The 18171-nt window shown below is 46.3% G+C and overlaps 1 protein-coding gene across 1 annotated transcript in view; it reads left to right on the forward strand.

Moving 5' to 3' along the window:
- Nucleotides 1–18171, forward strand: part of srrm3 (serine/arginine repetitive matrix 3) — a 66335-nt gene that overhangs the window by 3485 nt on the left and 44679 nt on the right. Inside the window, exon 3 of the mRNA XM_063202234.1 lies at nucleotides 17276–17368. Within this exon, the coding sequence (XP_063058304.1) occupies nucleotides 17276–17368 (93 nt within the window). The remainder of the gene's footprint in view (nucleotides 1–17275; nucleotides 17369–18171) is intronic.

The raw sequence follows: 18171 nt of genomic DNA on the forward strand, positions 1-18171 counted from the left end.
AGCGCCTTTCAAGGAACCCAAGGTCGCTTTACATTGAAGGAGCAGGTGGGGAGAAGGGGCAGGGAAAGGGCCAGTGAAGTTAAAGTCCATATGCCTCTGTGAATAGATGTGATTTCAGGTGCTTCTTGAACGTAGCCAGTGTGGGGGCCTGGCGTATGTTGGTAGGTATACTGTTCCAAAGCGTGGGGGCAGATAACGTAACGTAACTATTCAATATTCTCTTTGAAGTACCATTTACAATCTTAGACTGTCATGAATATATATAGGTGTAATTCCCTAAAGCTTTACTTAGCTTCATTTTTGTTGTGAAGAAATATGTTTGGGGTCACATAAAATGTGGGATGTGAAAATGGGGTCCGTGCCAAAAAAGGTTGGGAACCACTGCTTTATACATTTGGTCTGTAGACTCAAGGTGATTAATTTTAGATGTTCTGGGGCAGCCATGGCCTAGTGGTTAGAGAGTTGGTCTTTCAATCTAGGGGTTGCCGGTTCGAATCCCCCACGACCTCTCCCTACACCTCCATCCATGGCTGAAGTGCCCTTGAGCAAGGCACCTAACCCCACATTGCTCCAGGGACTGTAACCAATACCCTGAAAAATAATAGTTGTAAGTCGCTTTGAACAAATGAAAGCGTCAGCTAAGTGTAATGTAATTGTAATTGTAATTCTGCTGCTACACCCTACACTTACGGGCTTCCTCAGATTGACTGTCAAGCACACGTAGGCTTTGCACATTATGTACATGATAATGTGTCAAGACTGTGTCTGATAGTGAATCTGAAGAAGACCGCAAGGTGGAAACATAGCCTCCTGGCAATGAATATATAAGCAACAGAAAATAACATAAACGAAGAAAAATCGCAAGGAGCATGCTTATCACCAGGGGTTGTGCAGAAGTAAAGTCATAAAAGACGCCCTTCACATAGGCCAATATCCTCGTTCACATCCCATTATTACACATCTGTGTCCTTCTCTTTCCGTCTCGCCATGTCTCCCCCTCTTCCTCTTTTTTCTCTCTGTCTCTGTCTTCCTTTCTATCCTTCTATCTCTCTCTCTCTCTCTGTCTCTCTCTCTCTCTCTCTCTCTCTCTCTCTCTCTCTCTCTCTCTCTCTCTCTCTCTCTCTCGTAGTAATTGCTCTGGCCTGGGTCTGGTAGTCTAATCCTTCCCCTCAATTCTTCACTGTCACTCCTCTATGGTGGTGATGGGTCTGTGGCTCCTATGTGTCTCTCTTCTATGTGGTGAATTACTCCACTGTCAGCTGTGTGGCCCTGAGTGGACCCTCTCTCATTAGGCCAGCACATCGTAATGGCCACCAGATTGATGAAGTCGGCAGCGAGGCCGGGACCGCCCGAGCACCCAACCTGAGCCGCCTGCCATCTGGCACACTGTGCGGTGGTGTGATTTCCTCGCTTCTTGTGCGGGCTAATAGCCCCCCCTGGTTTGAGATGGATGTAAAGACACCATATGTGTTGGTGGCAGGGGGGGCAGGTCTGTGTAGGAGGATAAGGTGTTGATGAGTAATGGTCATTATGTAAGACAAGAGTGGCAGAAAGACAGTGGGAAGGAAAGAAAGGAAGAGAGACTTGGAGATGAAGTGAGGAAGAGATGTAGAGAGTGTTATGGTGAGGTACTCAATTTTTCAGATAGTTTGTTGAACCGAAAGATTTAACTATTTAGACAAAGAGAAGACTTGTCCAGACATGAGCTCGTTACAAGAGTGAAGCAGAGTCAGAGCAAGACTGAGAGTGAGAAAGTAGCAAGGATGGGGCAGACAGAGAGAGGAAGAGGTGGAGGGAGTCCTACAATGTCATAGTTAGGTGCTCACATGTTCAGGACAGGTACGTAGTTTGCTCATTCATCTATTTAGGCAGAAAGCATCGAGACATGAATTCATAATGAGACAGAGTGAAACGGACTGAAAGACAGAAAGTATGGCAGACAGGCCGAGAGAGACAGAGGCCGAATTGGGTGGAGAGTCTTGGTGCGTGGGGGTGAGGTACCACTCACATTTTCAAGTAATTCACAGAACCCACCGAACCGACATTCTGACAAATCCGAAAAAGAGAATCCTGACATGTACTGCAGTCGCAGGGGCTAAGTTCTAAGGAGGGCCAAGAAGTTCCACCAAGTTCCAGAAGTTTCCGTGTTTGGCCCGATTTAGTCAAATTGCCATGAAAGTGGCCCCAGATTAGAGAGAGAGAGCGGGTGCAGGGCCAAGGGGTTTAAAGGGGATCTGTGTTTGGGACAAAAATGAGAGAGAGAGAGAAAGAGAGAGAGAGAGAAAGAGAAAGTCTGACAGGGAGCGAGGAGAGGGGAAAGCATTAGCATAAATTAAAAAGGGCCGCCATGCTGCAGGCTCTCTGTCTCTCTCCTCCCTCCCTCCCTCCGTCCCTCTCTCTCTCTCTCTCTCTCTCTCTCTCTCTCTCTCCATCTGCTGTGGATTTAGCTCCCCTGACGCTAGTCACCCGAGGCTACGCCGTTTAGCGGAGGGACTGACAAGACAGGGAGCCAGAGCACAAGAGACAAAACGAGGGGAATTTTGATCTCATTAGGAGTTAGAATAATGTATACTTTACACATTACATAACTCATTATATACAGCAGTGTTCAGGGCATTCGGGGAGGATAATGCAGAAAATGATGTTTCTGGAGTGACTCAAAAAGTCAGACACAGTGCTCTCATTGTCATTTGCATCAATGCATTCACACATATGAAGAGAAAGAGAAGTAGACACAGAGAAGAGAGAGAGAGAGAGAGAGAGAGAGAGAGAGAGAGAGAGAGAGAGAGAGAGAGAGAGAGAGAGAGAGAGAGAGAGAGAGAGAGATATTCAGGAAGTGAGAAGGAGGGTGGTGAAGAGGAAAAGGGGAAAGCAAAGTCTACACTCACTGAATATGCTCATATTCCCTTAACGCACATCATCGTTCCACCAGTGAAACGAATAGACACTGTGCAAACTCCTCTACCATAGTGTTACAGCACTAGGACAGTGCACAGGGCCTTTAACAATTCATTACGACTTGGTCATTGCCATTCTGGTAACAGCTCATTTATGACAGGGGCCCTGGTCTCACTGGGTTAAAGGCTGACTAGATAACATTTAACTACTGGCCTTCCTAATGAGTCAACTGATGCTCACAGTATATGAGTCATTCATAGGTGAACGAAGACTCTGAATGAAGACAGCAACCTCCGCATACAATAGGCTGTCTAGCGGGGACTGACAAAACAGGCCGCCAGAGGACCAGCGAAGGAAGCCATATCTCATTAGGAGTTGGAATAATGACACATTATAGATTCTGTAAGTCATTACATACGGTACTGTAAAGGGCATTTGGAGAGGATTATGCAGAAGATGATATTTCCGGAGTGACTCAGAAAGTCAAGACACAGTGCTCTCATTGCCATTTGCATCAATGCAATCACATACGAAGGCGAAGAGAAGGAGAGATTGAGAAGATGGCAGTGAAAAGAGGAGAAAAAAGAAGGGAAAAGAAGTGAGAAGGAAATAAAGTGTGCGAACACCCTGAATGTGATGAGACCGGCAGACAAGGTGGCACAACATACGTTAGGCGTCAATGAGGAAATATTTAAGGTTATGGAGAGCTACAGTAGTGCATACAGATGGTGTAACTTCAATCTGCTCATTACCGTGCCGGGCCGCGGCAGCGTACCGTGATCATTACACCCTGTGGCCATTCGGAATGCGGGGGGCAGTATAGCACCGCTTTTGCAGAGCAGCGTCTGCCTGTGTCTGTGGTCTGTTTGTGCTTCCGTCCTTGCCCGTCCCCCAGTTTTAGTAGTAGTAGAAATACAGTCAGCAAATTGCATGTTTTATTTAGCATTGGGCATTTGATAGGGCATTTGATAATAACACAAGTGTGAGCCCTAAACAAGACCACAATGTGAATTTAAACTCGACTTTTTTTCTGTCTTGCATTCACCGTCTCCCAATCCGTCCCTAACGTATGTTCAGGGAGTTATACAGAAGAATATGGAGTTACCAAAGTCCTACATGATGGAATCTGAATATTGCCCCCAGTCTCATATATAACATTCCAATGTCCATGTATTGTTCCATCCGTGTTTGAATAACTCTCTCTTAGTTTGTACGAGGCAATAAATGTGTATTTGCCAGTAGGTCTCAATATGGGATATTTTGAATCACTAGTGTAGACTGCTATTGGATAAGACTACAACTGAAAGCTATCTCAAGTTACTTCCTGTGAGGGTTGTTTAAACCATACATACTGACTTTCTTCTGCCCTTCTTTGTTCGTACCTGTAGCTGTTAAAAGATCAGAGGGTTCAAGGTAGCCTAGGGAAGGCCTTTGTGGCCTATTGGCCTCCTCTCTCTCCCGCTGAAAGCAATAAATGACCTTGCATTCTGAATTTCAACTGCTGCACTGTACTAGACGTCTTTAATATTAATAAGGAGTAGGTACTCAGATACCATCATACGCGTACAGCAGCTGTAGCTGTCATTGTCAAAGCTGCTGTACACATTCATGCAAAGAGGAAGAAGGTGCGATATGGAGAAAGGAAGGAAGAGAAGAGTAGATTTGGGAATTAGAAAGAAAGTGACAGATTGGGGAGAAGGAGGGGGGTAGTTGGTGAAATTGGAATGGCAAAGCAAATTGTTTACACACACACACACACACACACACACACACACACACACACACACACACACACACACACACACACACACACACACACACACACACACACACACGGACATACACGGACATACACGCACACTGAACACTTAGACAGACACTTGCTCTGAGTGACTAGGGGGCACAGAAACACTTGTCTGAAACGGGCTGAGGTGACAGAGAGCTGGGTAATTGTCCAGCATCGCCGTCACCAGCAGCAGCACCAGCAGCAGCACCAGCAGCATACTGCAGCCTCTAATCAGGGAGCCAATTAGGGGCAAGGCAATTGAAGCAATCTGCTCGTTAAGCTCCACCGACCCTGGCAGCCAACAGGACGCCCCCCATACACATGGACTCAGACACGCACACACACACACACACACACACAGGCACACGGACACACAGATGACACATACACATGCCCACAGGCAGGCACACAAACACAAACACACACACTCACACTCACACACACGCACACACGGACACATACACATGCCCACAGACATGCACAAACACACACATACACACACCCTGCAGCAAATTCTTTTCTCAGCATGACTCATGGTGAAGAGTGGATTGGGGTGAATGGAGGGGTAGCAGTGTGTCCTCTGCTGTCCCTCTTCATTTACAAGGTTACATTTTGGAGATGGGAAGGAAGGATGGCAGGTGGATGGATGGATTGAACGGAGGAGTGTACAATATATGCCGTCCATCTCTATTTATTTATTTAATTGCCAGAGGAGAAAGGAGAGAAAAGGGAGGCGAGCGGAAAGTAGAAAGGACTGTACAGCTGCATGAGTATTGCCTGTTAGAGTCAGTAGTTGAGCTCAACACAGTCACGGCAGTGGCAGACAGTATCACTATCCGTTTCCATTTTCCTAAACACGAGCTTCGTTTGGGCACTCTTCATGATTGAACGCTTCAGTTTGAATATTGCTCCGTGTTCGGTGCCCCTGATCTGTTCTTTCCAGACAGAACTCTGCAGAGTTTTATCTCTTTCAACGCCTGCTGTCTATCCCTACAGTAAGTGTATGTCATTGCCAACGGACAGCATGTCACTGTATGTATGTACCATACTGTACACTGCATTTCGTCGCTGTCCAGCGAAAACCACTTATCTCCACTTCTCATTGTTTTTTATGCATTGATTTATAAAACCACATTTTCAAAAAAAAAATCATTGCAACATTAAAGTTGGCTACTAAATTATTTATCATACACATATACCCATGGAGACTGACCAGTAGTACTGTCTTATTCATTTTAGGAGCATTATAAAGAACGAACATAAAAAACTAAAAATAATAGTGGAGATAAGTGGTTTTCGCTGGACAGCGACGATATACTATGTGTATGTAGCTATCCCCAAATTATATGTGATATTGATGTTAAGGCGTACTGCAGTTGGAGCCATAGACTCAGAGTGATCTAATAGCTTCCTTTTCACCTCCATGGTATCTAAGGTTGACTGACTCTGTCTGATTCAATTGAAAACGGAAAGAGACTGAGGCAAAAAAAAAGAGCTCTCACTGGCAAAGCTCCCTGAACTTGCTGATCCCAAAGTCGATATCACTGCATCATACATACCATCGTGCATTCTGCCGACACCTGTGGAAATCCTGCCAGAGCCTGACCAAAACTTGAAAACAAAATTAAAGGAAGAATCATGCTACACATCCACCTAACACCATCAGGGTACTCAACTAAGGCGAAACCCCAGAGGTGTTGGTCCTTAACCCTTCATCTGATTGCCCAAAACATTATTTTACATTTTAAAAACAAAAATGATGGGAGCCCTGATGTTGCAGACTTGATTTTTGCTTGACCTCGAATTGAATTCATTTTATTCATCAGAACTTGCTCAGCTCCAGCAATGGCACCAGAAGCGGTCAGGCCCTTGTGGAGCAGAGGCATGAGAAACAGCACAGTTGGCACAGGGTGTGTGTGTCTCACCTCACCCACCATCTGGGGGAGTAGTACAGCAGCTAATCAAGACACTGAAGGCCGTTCTTGAGCCAGGCTTAAAGCCACGAGCCCTTATGTTCCTCAAGGAGAGCTCTGCACACCAACACACTGTACTACACTGCCTCCCCTACCTGTTTGAGAGGCCTAGAAGAGCAGGAGTAGCTAGACAAGACACGGCCCCGTTATAAATTAGCTGTTACCAGAATGGCAATGACAAAGCCGTAAAACCCTGTGGACTGTCATAGTGGTGTAGTAGTACTATGGTAGTTAAGGTTTTTTTCAGTGACTATAACAGCGTTCATTGGTAAAACGGCATGCGGTTAAGGGGCTACAAGCCAATTGCACTAATGCTTTGGTTTTTTTCTTCTCTGGTTTCTAATGAGTGCCCAAAAGAAGACCTCCCATTTAAGCATACTTTCAGGGAATAAGGAACACATTTTTTTAGAAATAATGCTCATCGTGCACTATCTAGTTAAAATCAAACTCTTATCAGTAAACTTTCGCCTATGAAGAGCAAGCATGATATGAAATGCAATGGTGCCATCAGGCCTGAACCAGAGTCATCTACAGTAACTAGATGTTTTATATACCACATGATTCATTTCCATTGCCTCTTGGTGTGGTTAAGCACCCATTGAAGAAGATCAGTTTATGGAATTTTCTAATGTGGTCACAGAATGCACTCTCATTTAGAATCAAAACCCTTTCACTCTTTTCGTTTCGTATTTCATAGAGGCAGCTTCAGAATCCGTGGCAGGAGGCTTTTTTCCATTCGCTGATGCTGTCTTGAAGGGCTTGGTGGTGCCACCTTTTTAAGCTCTGCAGATCCTCCGTCTTTTGTGGGGGTCACTGCGCTAATACCCCGTATCATATGGAAACGTTGCCCATGGTGAACCAGGTTTGAATCCAGTCTAGATCATTTCCCAGCCCTGGCACATCTCTCCATCCCAACAATCTCTTGTCTTCTCTCTACTGTCCTATCCAATGAAGGCAGAAAGCGCCCAAGACAAAAAAATGTATCCTTTGTCATTTTTATTTTCTGTCTTATTTATTTTCTCCAAGTCTTCCCATTGCGACTCCATGCAGCTTTCGTGCATCATTATTATTCAGCTGAGATGCCTATTTCACGGCTGCAACTCCTCCCTGCAATTCAGCTCTTTCACAGAGTTTGTCCCCGTTACATAAATTTACACACCACAAGGTACAAACAAATTTCTGGTAACTTCAGTCCATCAGTCTTCCTTCTTTCTTTTTCCTCTTATTTCTTCTTCTTATCCTGTTTCACTCTCATTCTTTCACTCTCTCTCCCTCTCTCTTTTTCTATCACTTTGTCTTCGTCTTTGTTTCTGTTTTTCAGATTGCTCTGCCTGAGCCTTTCTGTTGCACTGACAGGCATTCATGCACGTAGACATTCATGCAATATTCAGAGGCGGGGGTGGGAGGGACACGCACGCACATGCATGTCCCCACTGTAAAAGGACTGCACCCAACACACTGTATTATTAAACAAGGTTAATCAGAAGCGTGGCCGTGCCAATCGATGTCCCAAGGAAAAAGAAGAAGAGACACAGAGAGAGTGAGAGAGAGAGAGAAAGAATGAAGGACAGAGACATGGACCTAGGAAGGAGAGAAAGAGAAAAAGAGAGAGAGCAAGCGCCAGAGAGAGAGAGATGACCCAAGGAAGGAAGGACAGAGAAATGAAGTGAGGAAGACAGAGAGATAGAGAGACTTAAGGAGATATTAAAGAAGAGAGAGAGAGAGAGAGAGAGAGAGAGAGAGAGAGAGAGAGAGAGAGAAAAAGGGAATTGGAGGGTGGTGTGTGTGGCGATTAATGGCCGGGGGGCGAGTGTTAATGGGGGCTGTCACCCACTCCACAGTGTTGTCTAATCGGCTCAATCAGCCGCCGTAATCAACATCATCTGTCATGGCTGACATGGAGGAAGGCCTGCGAGAACATGTGTGTGAATGAGGGTTAGCGTGTGTGTGTGTGTGTGCGTGTGTGTGTGTGTGCGTGCGTGCGCGCGCGTGTGTGTGTTTGCATGCATGTCTGAGTCCATGTGTATATGGGCATCCTTTTGCCTGTATGCAAGTATGCATATGGATGTGTGCTGTGTGTGCATAGTGTGTGTGCGTGTCCATCGGTTTCTATAAAGTAAAGGGGAGACAATATTAAGTATCAGAGGGAGACTGTGTGTATGGACGTGCGTGTGGTGCCCACTTGCACCTCTATTCTGTGTTTGTTTGCGTGTACCTGATGTGCGTGCTATAGTTCTACAGTCCAGAAAGCAAAGTTGCAAAAGTTGCTGCTGAGGAAGCAGTCTCATTATTTAGTACAGAGCAGAGCAGAGGTTACACACCACACCACCCCTCTCCTCTCCTCTCCTCTCCTCTCCTCTCCTCTCCTCTCTCCTCTCCTCTCCTCTCCTCTCCTCTCCTCTCCTCTCCTCTCCTCTCCTCTCCTCTCTCCTCCTCCTCTCTCCTCTCCTCTCCTCTCCTCTCCTCCTCCTCTCTCCTCTCCTCTCCTCTCCTCCTCCTCTCCTCTCCTCTCCTCCTCTCCTCCTCTCTCCTCTCCTCTCTCCTCTCCTCTCCTCTCCTCTCCTCTCCTCTCCTCTCCTCTCCAAATGAGCTGGCCCCATGCTCCAGGTGCCTATTCCACTACCTGGGAAATGTGCTGAGCCCTGCTATCCCCTCCCTGCTGGACCATTAGTACGCATTCAGCTCTCCCAGAGAGAGAGAGAGAGAGAGAGAGAGAGAGAGAGAGAGAGAAAGAAAGGCCAGCCGTCCATTCCGCAGTGTTTAAACACTGACCCTAGCATTTTCCGCACACACACACACACACACATACGCACACAAACACGCTTCACGCTGGGACAGCAGATGCAGGGAGTTGTCCTTACACACACACACACATACGCATGCACACACAAACACACAAGCGTGCACACACATAGAAAGACACACACACACACACATACGCACACAGACACACACACACACACATACGCACACAGACACACACACACACACACATACTTCAGCCCGAGTTAAATCGGCAGGAAAGACGTGTGGATGTGCCAGGCCACTGGCTTGTCACGCGGTCGGCTCGTTCGAGTCAGTCGGCCGATCAATACAGCGCTGGCTGGCCCGTGTGTCTTCAATATTAATGGCGCCGGTTTCCAAAATTGACTTTCAATTCCTCATTTGAGGGCACGCGCCTCTCCTGCAGATAATTTGTCAGACTTGAACGGGACTCTGAAGGATTAACTAGCTAGGAGCACGCTACACTGACTGGAGGCATCCACCACCCAAAAGCAAAGATACCAGTGTGTGTTGTAGTATGTGGGTGTGTGTGTGACGATTATTTTGTGTGTGTGTGTGTGGGGGGCGGGGTGGGGGTGGTGAAAGCAGTATGTAGTAGTCATAGGCAGTTTAAGGTCAAGGTTTTTTTTTAGTTTAGTCACCAACAGAAAAACTAAAAAGATAGGAAGGAACAGTTAGCAGTGATGGGATTGCAGCTGTGCCACTGACAACTGTGGTCAGGCCCAGGAAGAAATCATCTGAAAGGGCCCCCCCTCCCATCCGATACGTACTGAGAACCCAATTTCCCCCTCTCACTGGGGCTCCGGACAACTGATCTGTTTGGGCCCACCACAACACACGTCAATGGCCCTGTGTGTGATGTGTTGAATATCCACGCTCACGGCTAGGCGCCGCCAGGAAGGAAAACAAGGGGCTTACCATAGTCCCTCCCTGGTGGCTTTTGGTACCCTTTTCCCTCTGATATTTTGCAACTGGTGTATCTCTGTTAGCACAGCACGCTAATCTCTGTTTGCTCGCATTACAATTTCGCTACAGGCGACCACCGGGAGTCCATCAGCAGATGTCTTGCTCGGCTGTAGATTGTGAAAAGTAGCTGAGCTCTGTGCTTAGCTGTGAGATACCTTGGCGTGTGTGTGTGTGTGTGTGTGTGTGTGTGTGTGTGTGTGTGTGTGTGTGTGTGTGTGTGTGTGTGTGTGTGTGTGTGTGTGTGTGTGTGTGTGTGTGTGCACGTGCGTGCGTGTGTGCTCGTGTGCCTGTTCATGTGCGTGTGTGTGTGCGTGTGCGTGTGCGTGTGTTTCTGTGGGCCTGTATGTCTGTCTGTGTGTGCCTGTCTGTCTGTGTGCTGTGTGTATCTGTGTGTGTGTGTTGCGTGCACACTTGTCCCCAGCTGACCACCGTGCCCCCTCACTAGATCCTGCCAACTCCTTCCCCAGCCCTCCTCCCCCACTCAGGGGATCTGAAGTCAGATGGGGCTGGGCTGGGCTGTGCTGGGCTGTGCTGGGCTCTCTGTCAAGGTATCTGGGGCTATCTTCAAAGAACCAGGGTCTCCACGGATTTGATCTTTTTGGACCCCGCGCTTCGTCAGGTCTCTAGGAGATAAGTGTCAGCGCTCAGAGTTGTGGCTAAGGAGCATTTTCCTATCACATACCACCATCAGCTATCTACCAGTCATGCCATGTCATACTGACTTCCATTTTAAAACTTGAGCTCTGAATCCGGAACTGATATGCGATTTAAAAAGATAAATAAAACGAAGGTCTTCTTTAACAGGAAAGTGCACTAAAAATGTGTGAAAATATAGAAACTTCAAAGGAAAAAACTTTGTTGTCACGCTGCCTGTCAACCATGATGTAGGTGCTATAATGGTGATGTATTCATGCATTTTCTTAATAGATTGAAGAATTGTGTCCCAGAAGTCTCAGAAATTGTATGTGTATGTGAACAATTGAGAAAAACTGCAATAGGATGAGAAAGGAGATTTAGAGAAAAGACGATTAGAGGACAACGGAGTGTTATGTAATCAGTCCAGCCTAAAATGAAACCTCTTTATGTTGTTCTTTGGTAAGCATGGACAGAAGGTCTGCTAAATATGATGAGACACATTTTCTGGTTTGACTATGTCAAAGCCATTCTGCTTTCTCTGAAAGTTTCTCTGAAGTTCTAGCTGAAATAACCACAGTTACCTCGAATCACTAGACAGTCAAATAGGGGCCTCCATTATTTAAAAGACTCGCTCTGCGAGGCTAGCCACAGAAATGGAATCAAGAGATTGAGAAGCATGTCTAAAGCAATCTAGCGCTACACACGCTGATCTAAAAATCCACAGGCCTGTAACTCAGCTTTTTCTTTTATTTCAGTTTTGGCCTATTGGGTGTATCTACGTTTGGGGTGGGCGTTGGATACTGAGGGTATGGGCGGACGTTGGATACTGACTTTGTCATGCTATTTTTTTCCATCTCTCCAGCTTCGTAGTGTTATTTGTTTCAATTTATAACCCTCGGCTATAAATAAAAAAAACAGTGAAAGAAAATTCACTAAAAAAAACACTATAATGCTGCAAATGAGTAAAAAAAACGAATGACTCTGTTGGCTTTTCATAGTGGCTTGGCCCTGGCCTGCTGTGGCCTGAAATTGTTTGACAGCAGGAGGGCCACTAGGCAGGAGCACCAGGGCACCCCCGTCACCAGGGCCCATACACCAACAGTGTTGCCAGATTGGACGGGTGCCCACACAATTGGGCTTTTCAGGATGAATGTCTATAAGTAAAAAAAAAGGGTATTGCGCAGCTTTTCCTGAAGATTTATGGCCATCGAAACCAATAGAATTTATTTCAAATTGAATTAAGTGCCTCCAGGCAGTGTATGAGCATTCTTGGGCTGGAAATAATCAGTCACATCTGGCAACCCTGTACACCAGCCCTGCATGGGTCTGGCCGAGCTGGCTAATCTCATTTGTGCGGCTGGTGGGATGGTGGCCCACTGTGGTGATGAATGGGGGAAGAAGAGGAGCGGAGGAGCCCCGCGCTTAATATCGCAAGTCAAATAGGCAGCAGGCAGGACCACCGCATTGCTGTTTGACAGCAAATTTACATGCGTGGTATGAATTCACAGCAAGAAAAATAAAATGTTAATTCAAGACTTATAGAGCCAATTTAACACCTTCTAGATTGTATTTTGTCTCCGAGTACTCTCATAGTGTTAAATTTACACTGTTTTTCTTGTACGGCAACGCTGCAATTTCACAGAGAATTGAATGGTTTCCTTTGGTGTATGGGGAGAATTTAATGGATTGCATTGGTGTATGGGGGCATGTTTTGGTGACAGTGCATCATGGTTGTTAGTTGTGGGTGGGGGTTAATGGCCATCTACGTGTATTGAGCAGAGGCAGTAGCTGTGAGGAAAGACTTGCCACGTTTCCCAAGTCAAATAGGCAGCAGGCACCTCACTGGTCACAGTATATTTTTGCAGTGCTAATTCACCACTTAGAGAGTTGATTTAACATCTTCTAGATTTGTATTTGTATTTTACTCTCTTACTGTTACTGTGCTACTGTATTTCACAGCAATTTTGCATTGCATGGCTGTTAGTGGTGGGCGGGGGTTAATTGCCATCTATTGAGCAGAGGCAAAAGCTGTGGGGAGGAGAGACTTTCAGCACCATGGGTCAGTGGACAGCTCCGTGCTGGCAGCTGGTGTGGTAGCTGTGAGCAGTACAGGGAAATAAATTACCCAGGTCTCCATTGCCACCCGTGCAGCTGGAGTGAGAGATATCTCAGCCTGAATTAGAGATAGGACATAGTGTTAATGTCCAATGACACACTTAAAATGTAATGATCGCTATGTAGTTGTCACATATATTTTCTCAATTTCATGATGTGCATATACAGTATGAGTAGGATTAACGTTTAAAGTCAGGTTAGTCTCGCTAAATATAGCCCTAGAAATATATATATATTTTCACACTGGAATGATTTTAAAGCATTCACTGGCAAGTATTTACTGGAGCGTAAGACTTTGCGTTTGACTACAGTAAGCGAACCCGACAGCTTTCACAGGAAAATAGAATAGTCCCCAAACAGGAGACTTAATACTTGAGCAGCATTTACGCATAACAAAAAACACAATACACATTTAAACTGGGACACATGAGAAACTTCTATGAAGAAAACACAAGAAACATGGCCTCATATCTGGGGAACACAGTTCTTATTGAATTGGCTTCAAAAGCGAAGCATGCGCCAGATTACAGATTTCAGGATGGCAGCAAACTCATTAGGCCGTTCATGTCTATGAATGTGGTCTCTTACTCCATGGCTGACATGCCCTGAAGCAAAGCACCTAACCCCGCATTCCTCAAGAGAGTGTTTTCAATAACACCATGTATGCGTAGTAGCAGTCAGTTGCTTTGGCCAACAGTGTCTGCCAAGTCTAAATGTCACGTAATGCAGAAGGACGACAGGCCACAGACAATGAGCTGAAGGACAGCTGACCACCTGCCACAGGAGATACAGTAGGTGATCACCTGCCGCAAGGCTTTACCAAGGGTCCCGACCTGGCCTACATGCACAGGGCTGCCTTGGCTGTTTGGCAAGGGCCTGACACCTCTTGGCTGGCTTGCTTCAATCCCCTGGCAGGTTGAGAGCATGACACTTGACCCTCAAATCTCACCAAAGCAGACGTGTCTCTTCCTTGGACGACGCGGTGGCCTCTAGGCTCTAGGTGTGACAACATTGCATGTGGCCCTCCTGCCCCTACTCTTTATCCTTCGTTATCCTTTATGTGACAACATGTCTTTTCAGTAGGATGCACTATTTTTGGGATTGCCTAAATGTTTAGTGTGGAATGATTGTATGTTATGTGTGTCCTAAATGTGTTAAATGTGTTTTGTTTGAGTGGAGATCACTTGACTGCAAATCAAATCTACCTTTGGGTACCAATAAAAGTTATCTAATCTAATGTAATCTCTACTCATGCTGTTCTCAGGTCAGCCATAGGTGTGAATGGGCACCTTTTCAGCTGCTTATGGCATTAGCGTATTATGCCCCCCCCCCAGATCAGCCTGGTGGTCCGGCTTCTGGATGCCCTGCTGAGGGGCTCAATGGGTTGCAATTGTGTTTTCATAATTGTACTGGGAGTTAACTTCAGTGAGTTACGGGCCCTTCTTATTTAGTGTGTGTGGGTGGGTTGTTGCTAGTGTTCATTTATCTGATGCGATATGATGTGAAGGGCAATAAGTTTTGCATGCCCTTAGGTGGACTTAATTGTGCTCCCTTAGGTATGTGTAATTTAGTCTCTTATTCTGTGGTGCAGTAAAATAGGGAGGCTGAGTGTGTGTGTGCATACGTGCGAGCGGGCGCGCGAGTGGGCATGCGTGTGCTTGAATGCGTGCATGCATTGGTGTTTGTATGTGTGTGTGTGTGTGTGCGTGTGCGTGTGTGTGTGTGTTTCCGTCATGATACAATTTTTGAACCCCAGCTGTCAGCGCCTGCAGTCACATCTCAATTACACTCCAGAGACGGCGCTCCGCTACACTGCTCCAGCCCTGCCGCCATCCCCATTCCGGCTCTGACACTATGAACGCACACACTGACACACACACACAATGCAAACTCTCTGTCTCTCTCATACACACACACGCAAAAATACACACACACACAATGCAAACTCTCTGTCTCTCTCATGCACACACACACACAAACACACACACACACACACACACACACACACAATGCAAACTCTCTGTCTCTCTCATGCACACACACACACACACACACACACACACACACACACACACACAGAGTTGCTCCCTCGACGTAATATAGCCATAGCCGACACGCTTGTTGCGCCTGTGTGTTTTGACGGGTGCCGATTAGTCTGCCGAGGAGGACGTTGAGATAAGTTAGCGGCGGAGGAGATATATGAAGTGACTGGGCTCGTCTCGCATCGCCTCACCCTGTCCTGCCCTGCTCTGCTACCAGGGCTGGCGACAGCTTTGGCCGGGCCCAGGATAAAGTCATTGGAAAGCTCCACCCACCCAATACTGTACATGTACATACAATAAAATGAGAACCCAGTTCTGGGGCCCCATCTCCCTGTTCCCAGGACAACTGACCCCTTTGTCCCCCCTCTGTCTACTCCCCTGCCTGCACCACACTGTGTATTCCTCCTGCTCCATTGCGCTCTCAAATCTCCATCCCCTTCCTTCATTGGTTCTTCTCGTCTGTCTGCTACCTCCCCATCCTATTCGTTCTCTCTCTTCACTTTCCTCTCTTCTTCTTCTTCTCCTCATCCTTCCTTCCTTCCTTCAATTCATTCACGGACCTCAGTTTGTGTGGTTATGGGCCGACGTTATCTCCTATGGAAAGAGAAAAAGAGAAAGCTGAAACACTGTGTGACACAATGTGACGCAAACAGCATGAATATTATTTTCATAGTGTCACATCGCTCTGCTCCTCATTAAGTGGTGGTGGGTCTCCCCGCAAATTCATTACCAGAGGAGGTGTCATGATCCCCAGACCCTTCTTAGGGATCCTTCTTAACGACAGGTCTTCTTATGCTAAGACGTAGGTGGGGAAACGCCTTTTGCTTCTTACGACAGCCCTAAGAAGGGTCTTATGTTGGTCTTAGTGCGAAGAGCTTCTTAACTGCATCTGGGATACGTGGCCAATGCTATTCTGCGGCTCTTGTGGCCAGTGTCTCCTTTGTCTCCTGTGTTTTGTTCCAGTCCAAGTAGGGCACTTGTATACAGGACCTGTCGTTTTTGTTTTGCTTTTCTTACCGCTAAGAGGTTGAACATTGTCTCTGTGTTTCTGGACCAGACAGAATGCCAAAAAGGTAAAACACAGTTTTGTGACTTTGGAGTGTTTTGGTGTCATTTAGCATGGCTAGAGTGTTTTGGAAGGTTTTTGTTGTGTTTGTATTTTGTCTGTTTGTCTGTTTATTGTTAAAATACCTCAACATGCTTTTTTCCCTCTGGGTCTCGCTGGTAGATGGTTATTTGTGGTTTGAGTATGAGGTTTGTGTTTGCATTGACTTTCGGACCCTGGCTAGGATAAGTTTAATCTTAAAGGGACAGTTTGGTCAATTTCAACATGCAGTTGTAATGCTCACACTACCCTGGACTTGTCAGTGCCTGAGATTTTTTTTTCTTCTTCTTCAGCCGTTTCCGCGATCCTGGTCATTGTAATGGGGGCAGCTCTTTGTTTACATTTCAAAAAAACATTTTTATTTATTTCCAAAAACATCCAAAAGGTTATAAAACATCAGCAGACAACTAGCAAACAGCAGTACCTTTTGGGAAAATATTTGGAGTTGGCCTCTGTTTCATTTTTTAAAAATGTAAACAAACGCTGCCCCCATTAGAATTGCTCATATCTCGGAAAGGGCTGAGCCAAAAAATGTGGCACAACCGGGTACTGACAAGTCAAGGGTAGCGTGAGCAATACAACAGCATATTGAAATTGACATGACATGGATAAGAATCTGTCTCTGATTGTCTGGGTTAGTAAGATTCTGGCACATCATTGTGAATATCAAAGTGCTTTTATTTTGTGGAAAAAAATTGAAAATGTTTAAGGATGACTTGGATGAAGAAGAACCTCCACATACAATATTCTTTCTGTAATCTTTTTCTCTCTTTCCTCCTGTCAATCTGTGCATGTATTTGTAAGATGTTTTTGGCAGTAAAATGCTGTGACTTTTCCATGTAAGTGTGTTCAATTAAAGCACCATGATGCGCTTGGATCCTCAGGTATTTAAAGGAAATGCTGTTACGCTGTTCCCATGTCCGTAAGCAAGCATATTAAAGTAAAGTGTGATGTTCCTGTGTGTCCTCAGGTACTCGGAGGAGGAGGTGAGGCAGAAGGTGGGCACCTTCCGACAGATGCTGATGGAGAAGGAGGGAGTCATCACCAGGGAGGGCCAGCCACCGTAAGTCTACAGGCCTGCCACCACAAGAGATGGTTCATGGATGATTTCATGATCAAACATGCTCTCTCTCTCTCTCTCTCTCTCTCTCTCTCTCTCTCTCTCTCTCTCTCTCTCTCTCTCTCTCTCTCTCTCTTCCTCTCCTTCTCCCTCTCTCTCTCTCTCTCTTCCTCTCCTTCTCCCTCTCTCTCTCTCTCTCTCTCCCACTAGACAGAACACACCAGCTTGCCTTTGCTTGTTTTTGAGAGGGAGGTGGTGAGAGCCAGTCATTGTGTGTGTGTGCATATTTGTGTTTGCGTGTAGAAGTGATGTTATAAATGTCATTACCCCCTGATGCCTAGTGAGTCACCGTGTGTACAGGCAGGGAGGCAGGCAGGCAGGCAGGGAGGCAGGGAGGCAGGCAGGCAGGCAGGCAGGGAGGCAGGCAGGCAGGGAGGCAGGCAGGGAGGCAGGCAGGGAGGCAGGGAGGCAGGCAGGCAGGCAGGCAGGCAGGGAGGCAGGCAGGCAGGGAGGCAGGCAGGCAGGCAGGCAGGCAGGCAGGCAGGCAGGCAGGCAGGCAGAGAGGCCAGGTGCTTATATGGGCTATATTGGGGGGATAGATCCTGGACACAGAGCTCATTAGTAGGTTACGGGGTTCTAGCCTGGATCTTACAGACTGGCAGAGGAAAGAATGAGAGAAAAAGAGGTTGGGGTGGAGAAGAAGTTCCTTTGATTTTTAGACTGTATTTTCCATGGTTGTAGTATAATATTGCATTGTGTCTGTTTCGACAGCACATCATTTGTATAAATCAATAAAGCTCAGTTTG

The sequence above is a fragment of the Engraulis encrasicolus genome, chromosome 7 (assembly GCF_034702125.1).
Source record: "Engraulis encrasicolus isolate BLACKSEA-1 chromosome 7, IST_EnEncr_1.0, whole genome shotgun sequence".
NCBI classification, from domain to species: Eukaryota; Metazoa; Chordata; class Actinopteri; order Clupeiformes; family Engraulidae; genus Engraulis; species Engraulis encrasicolus.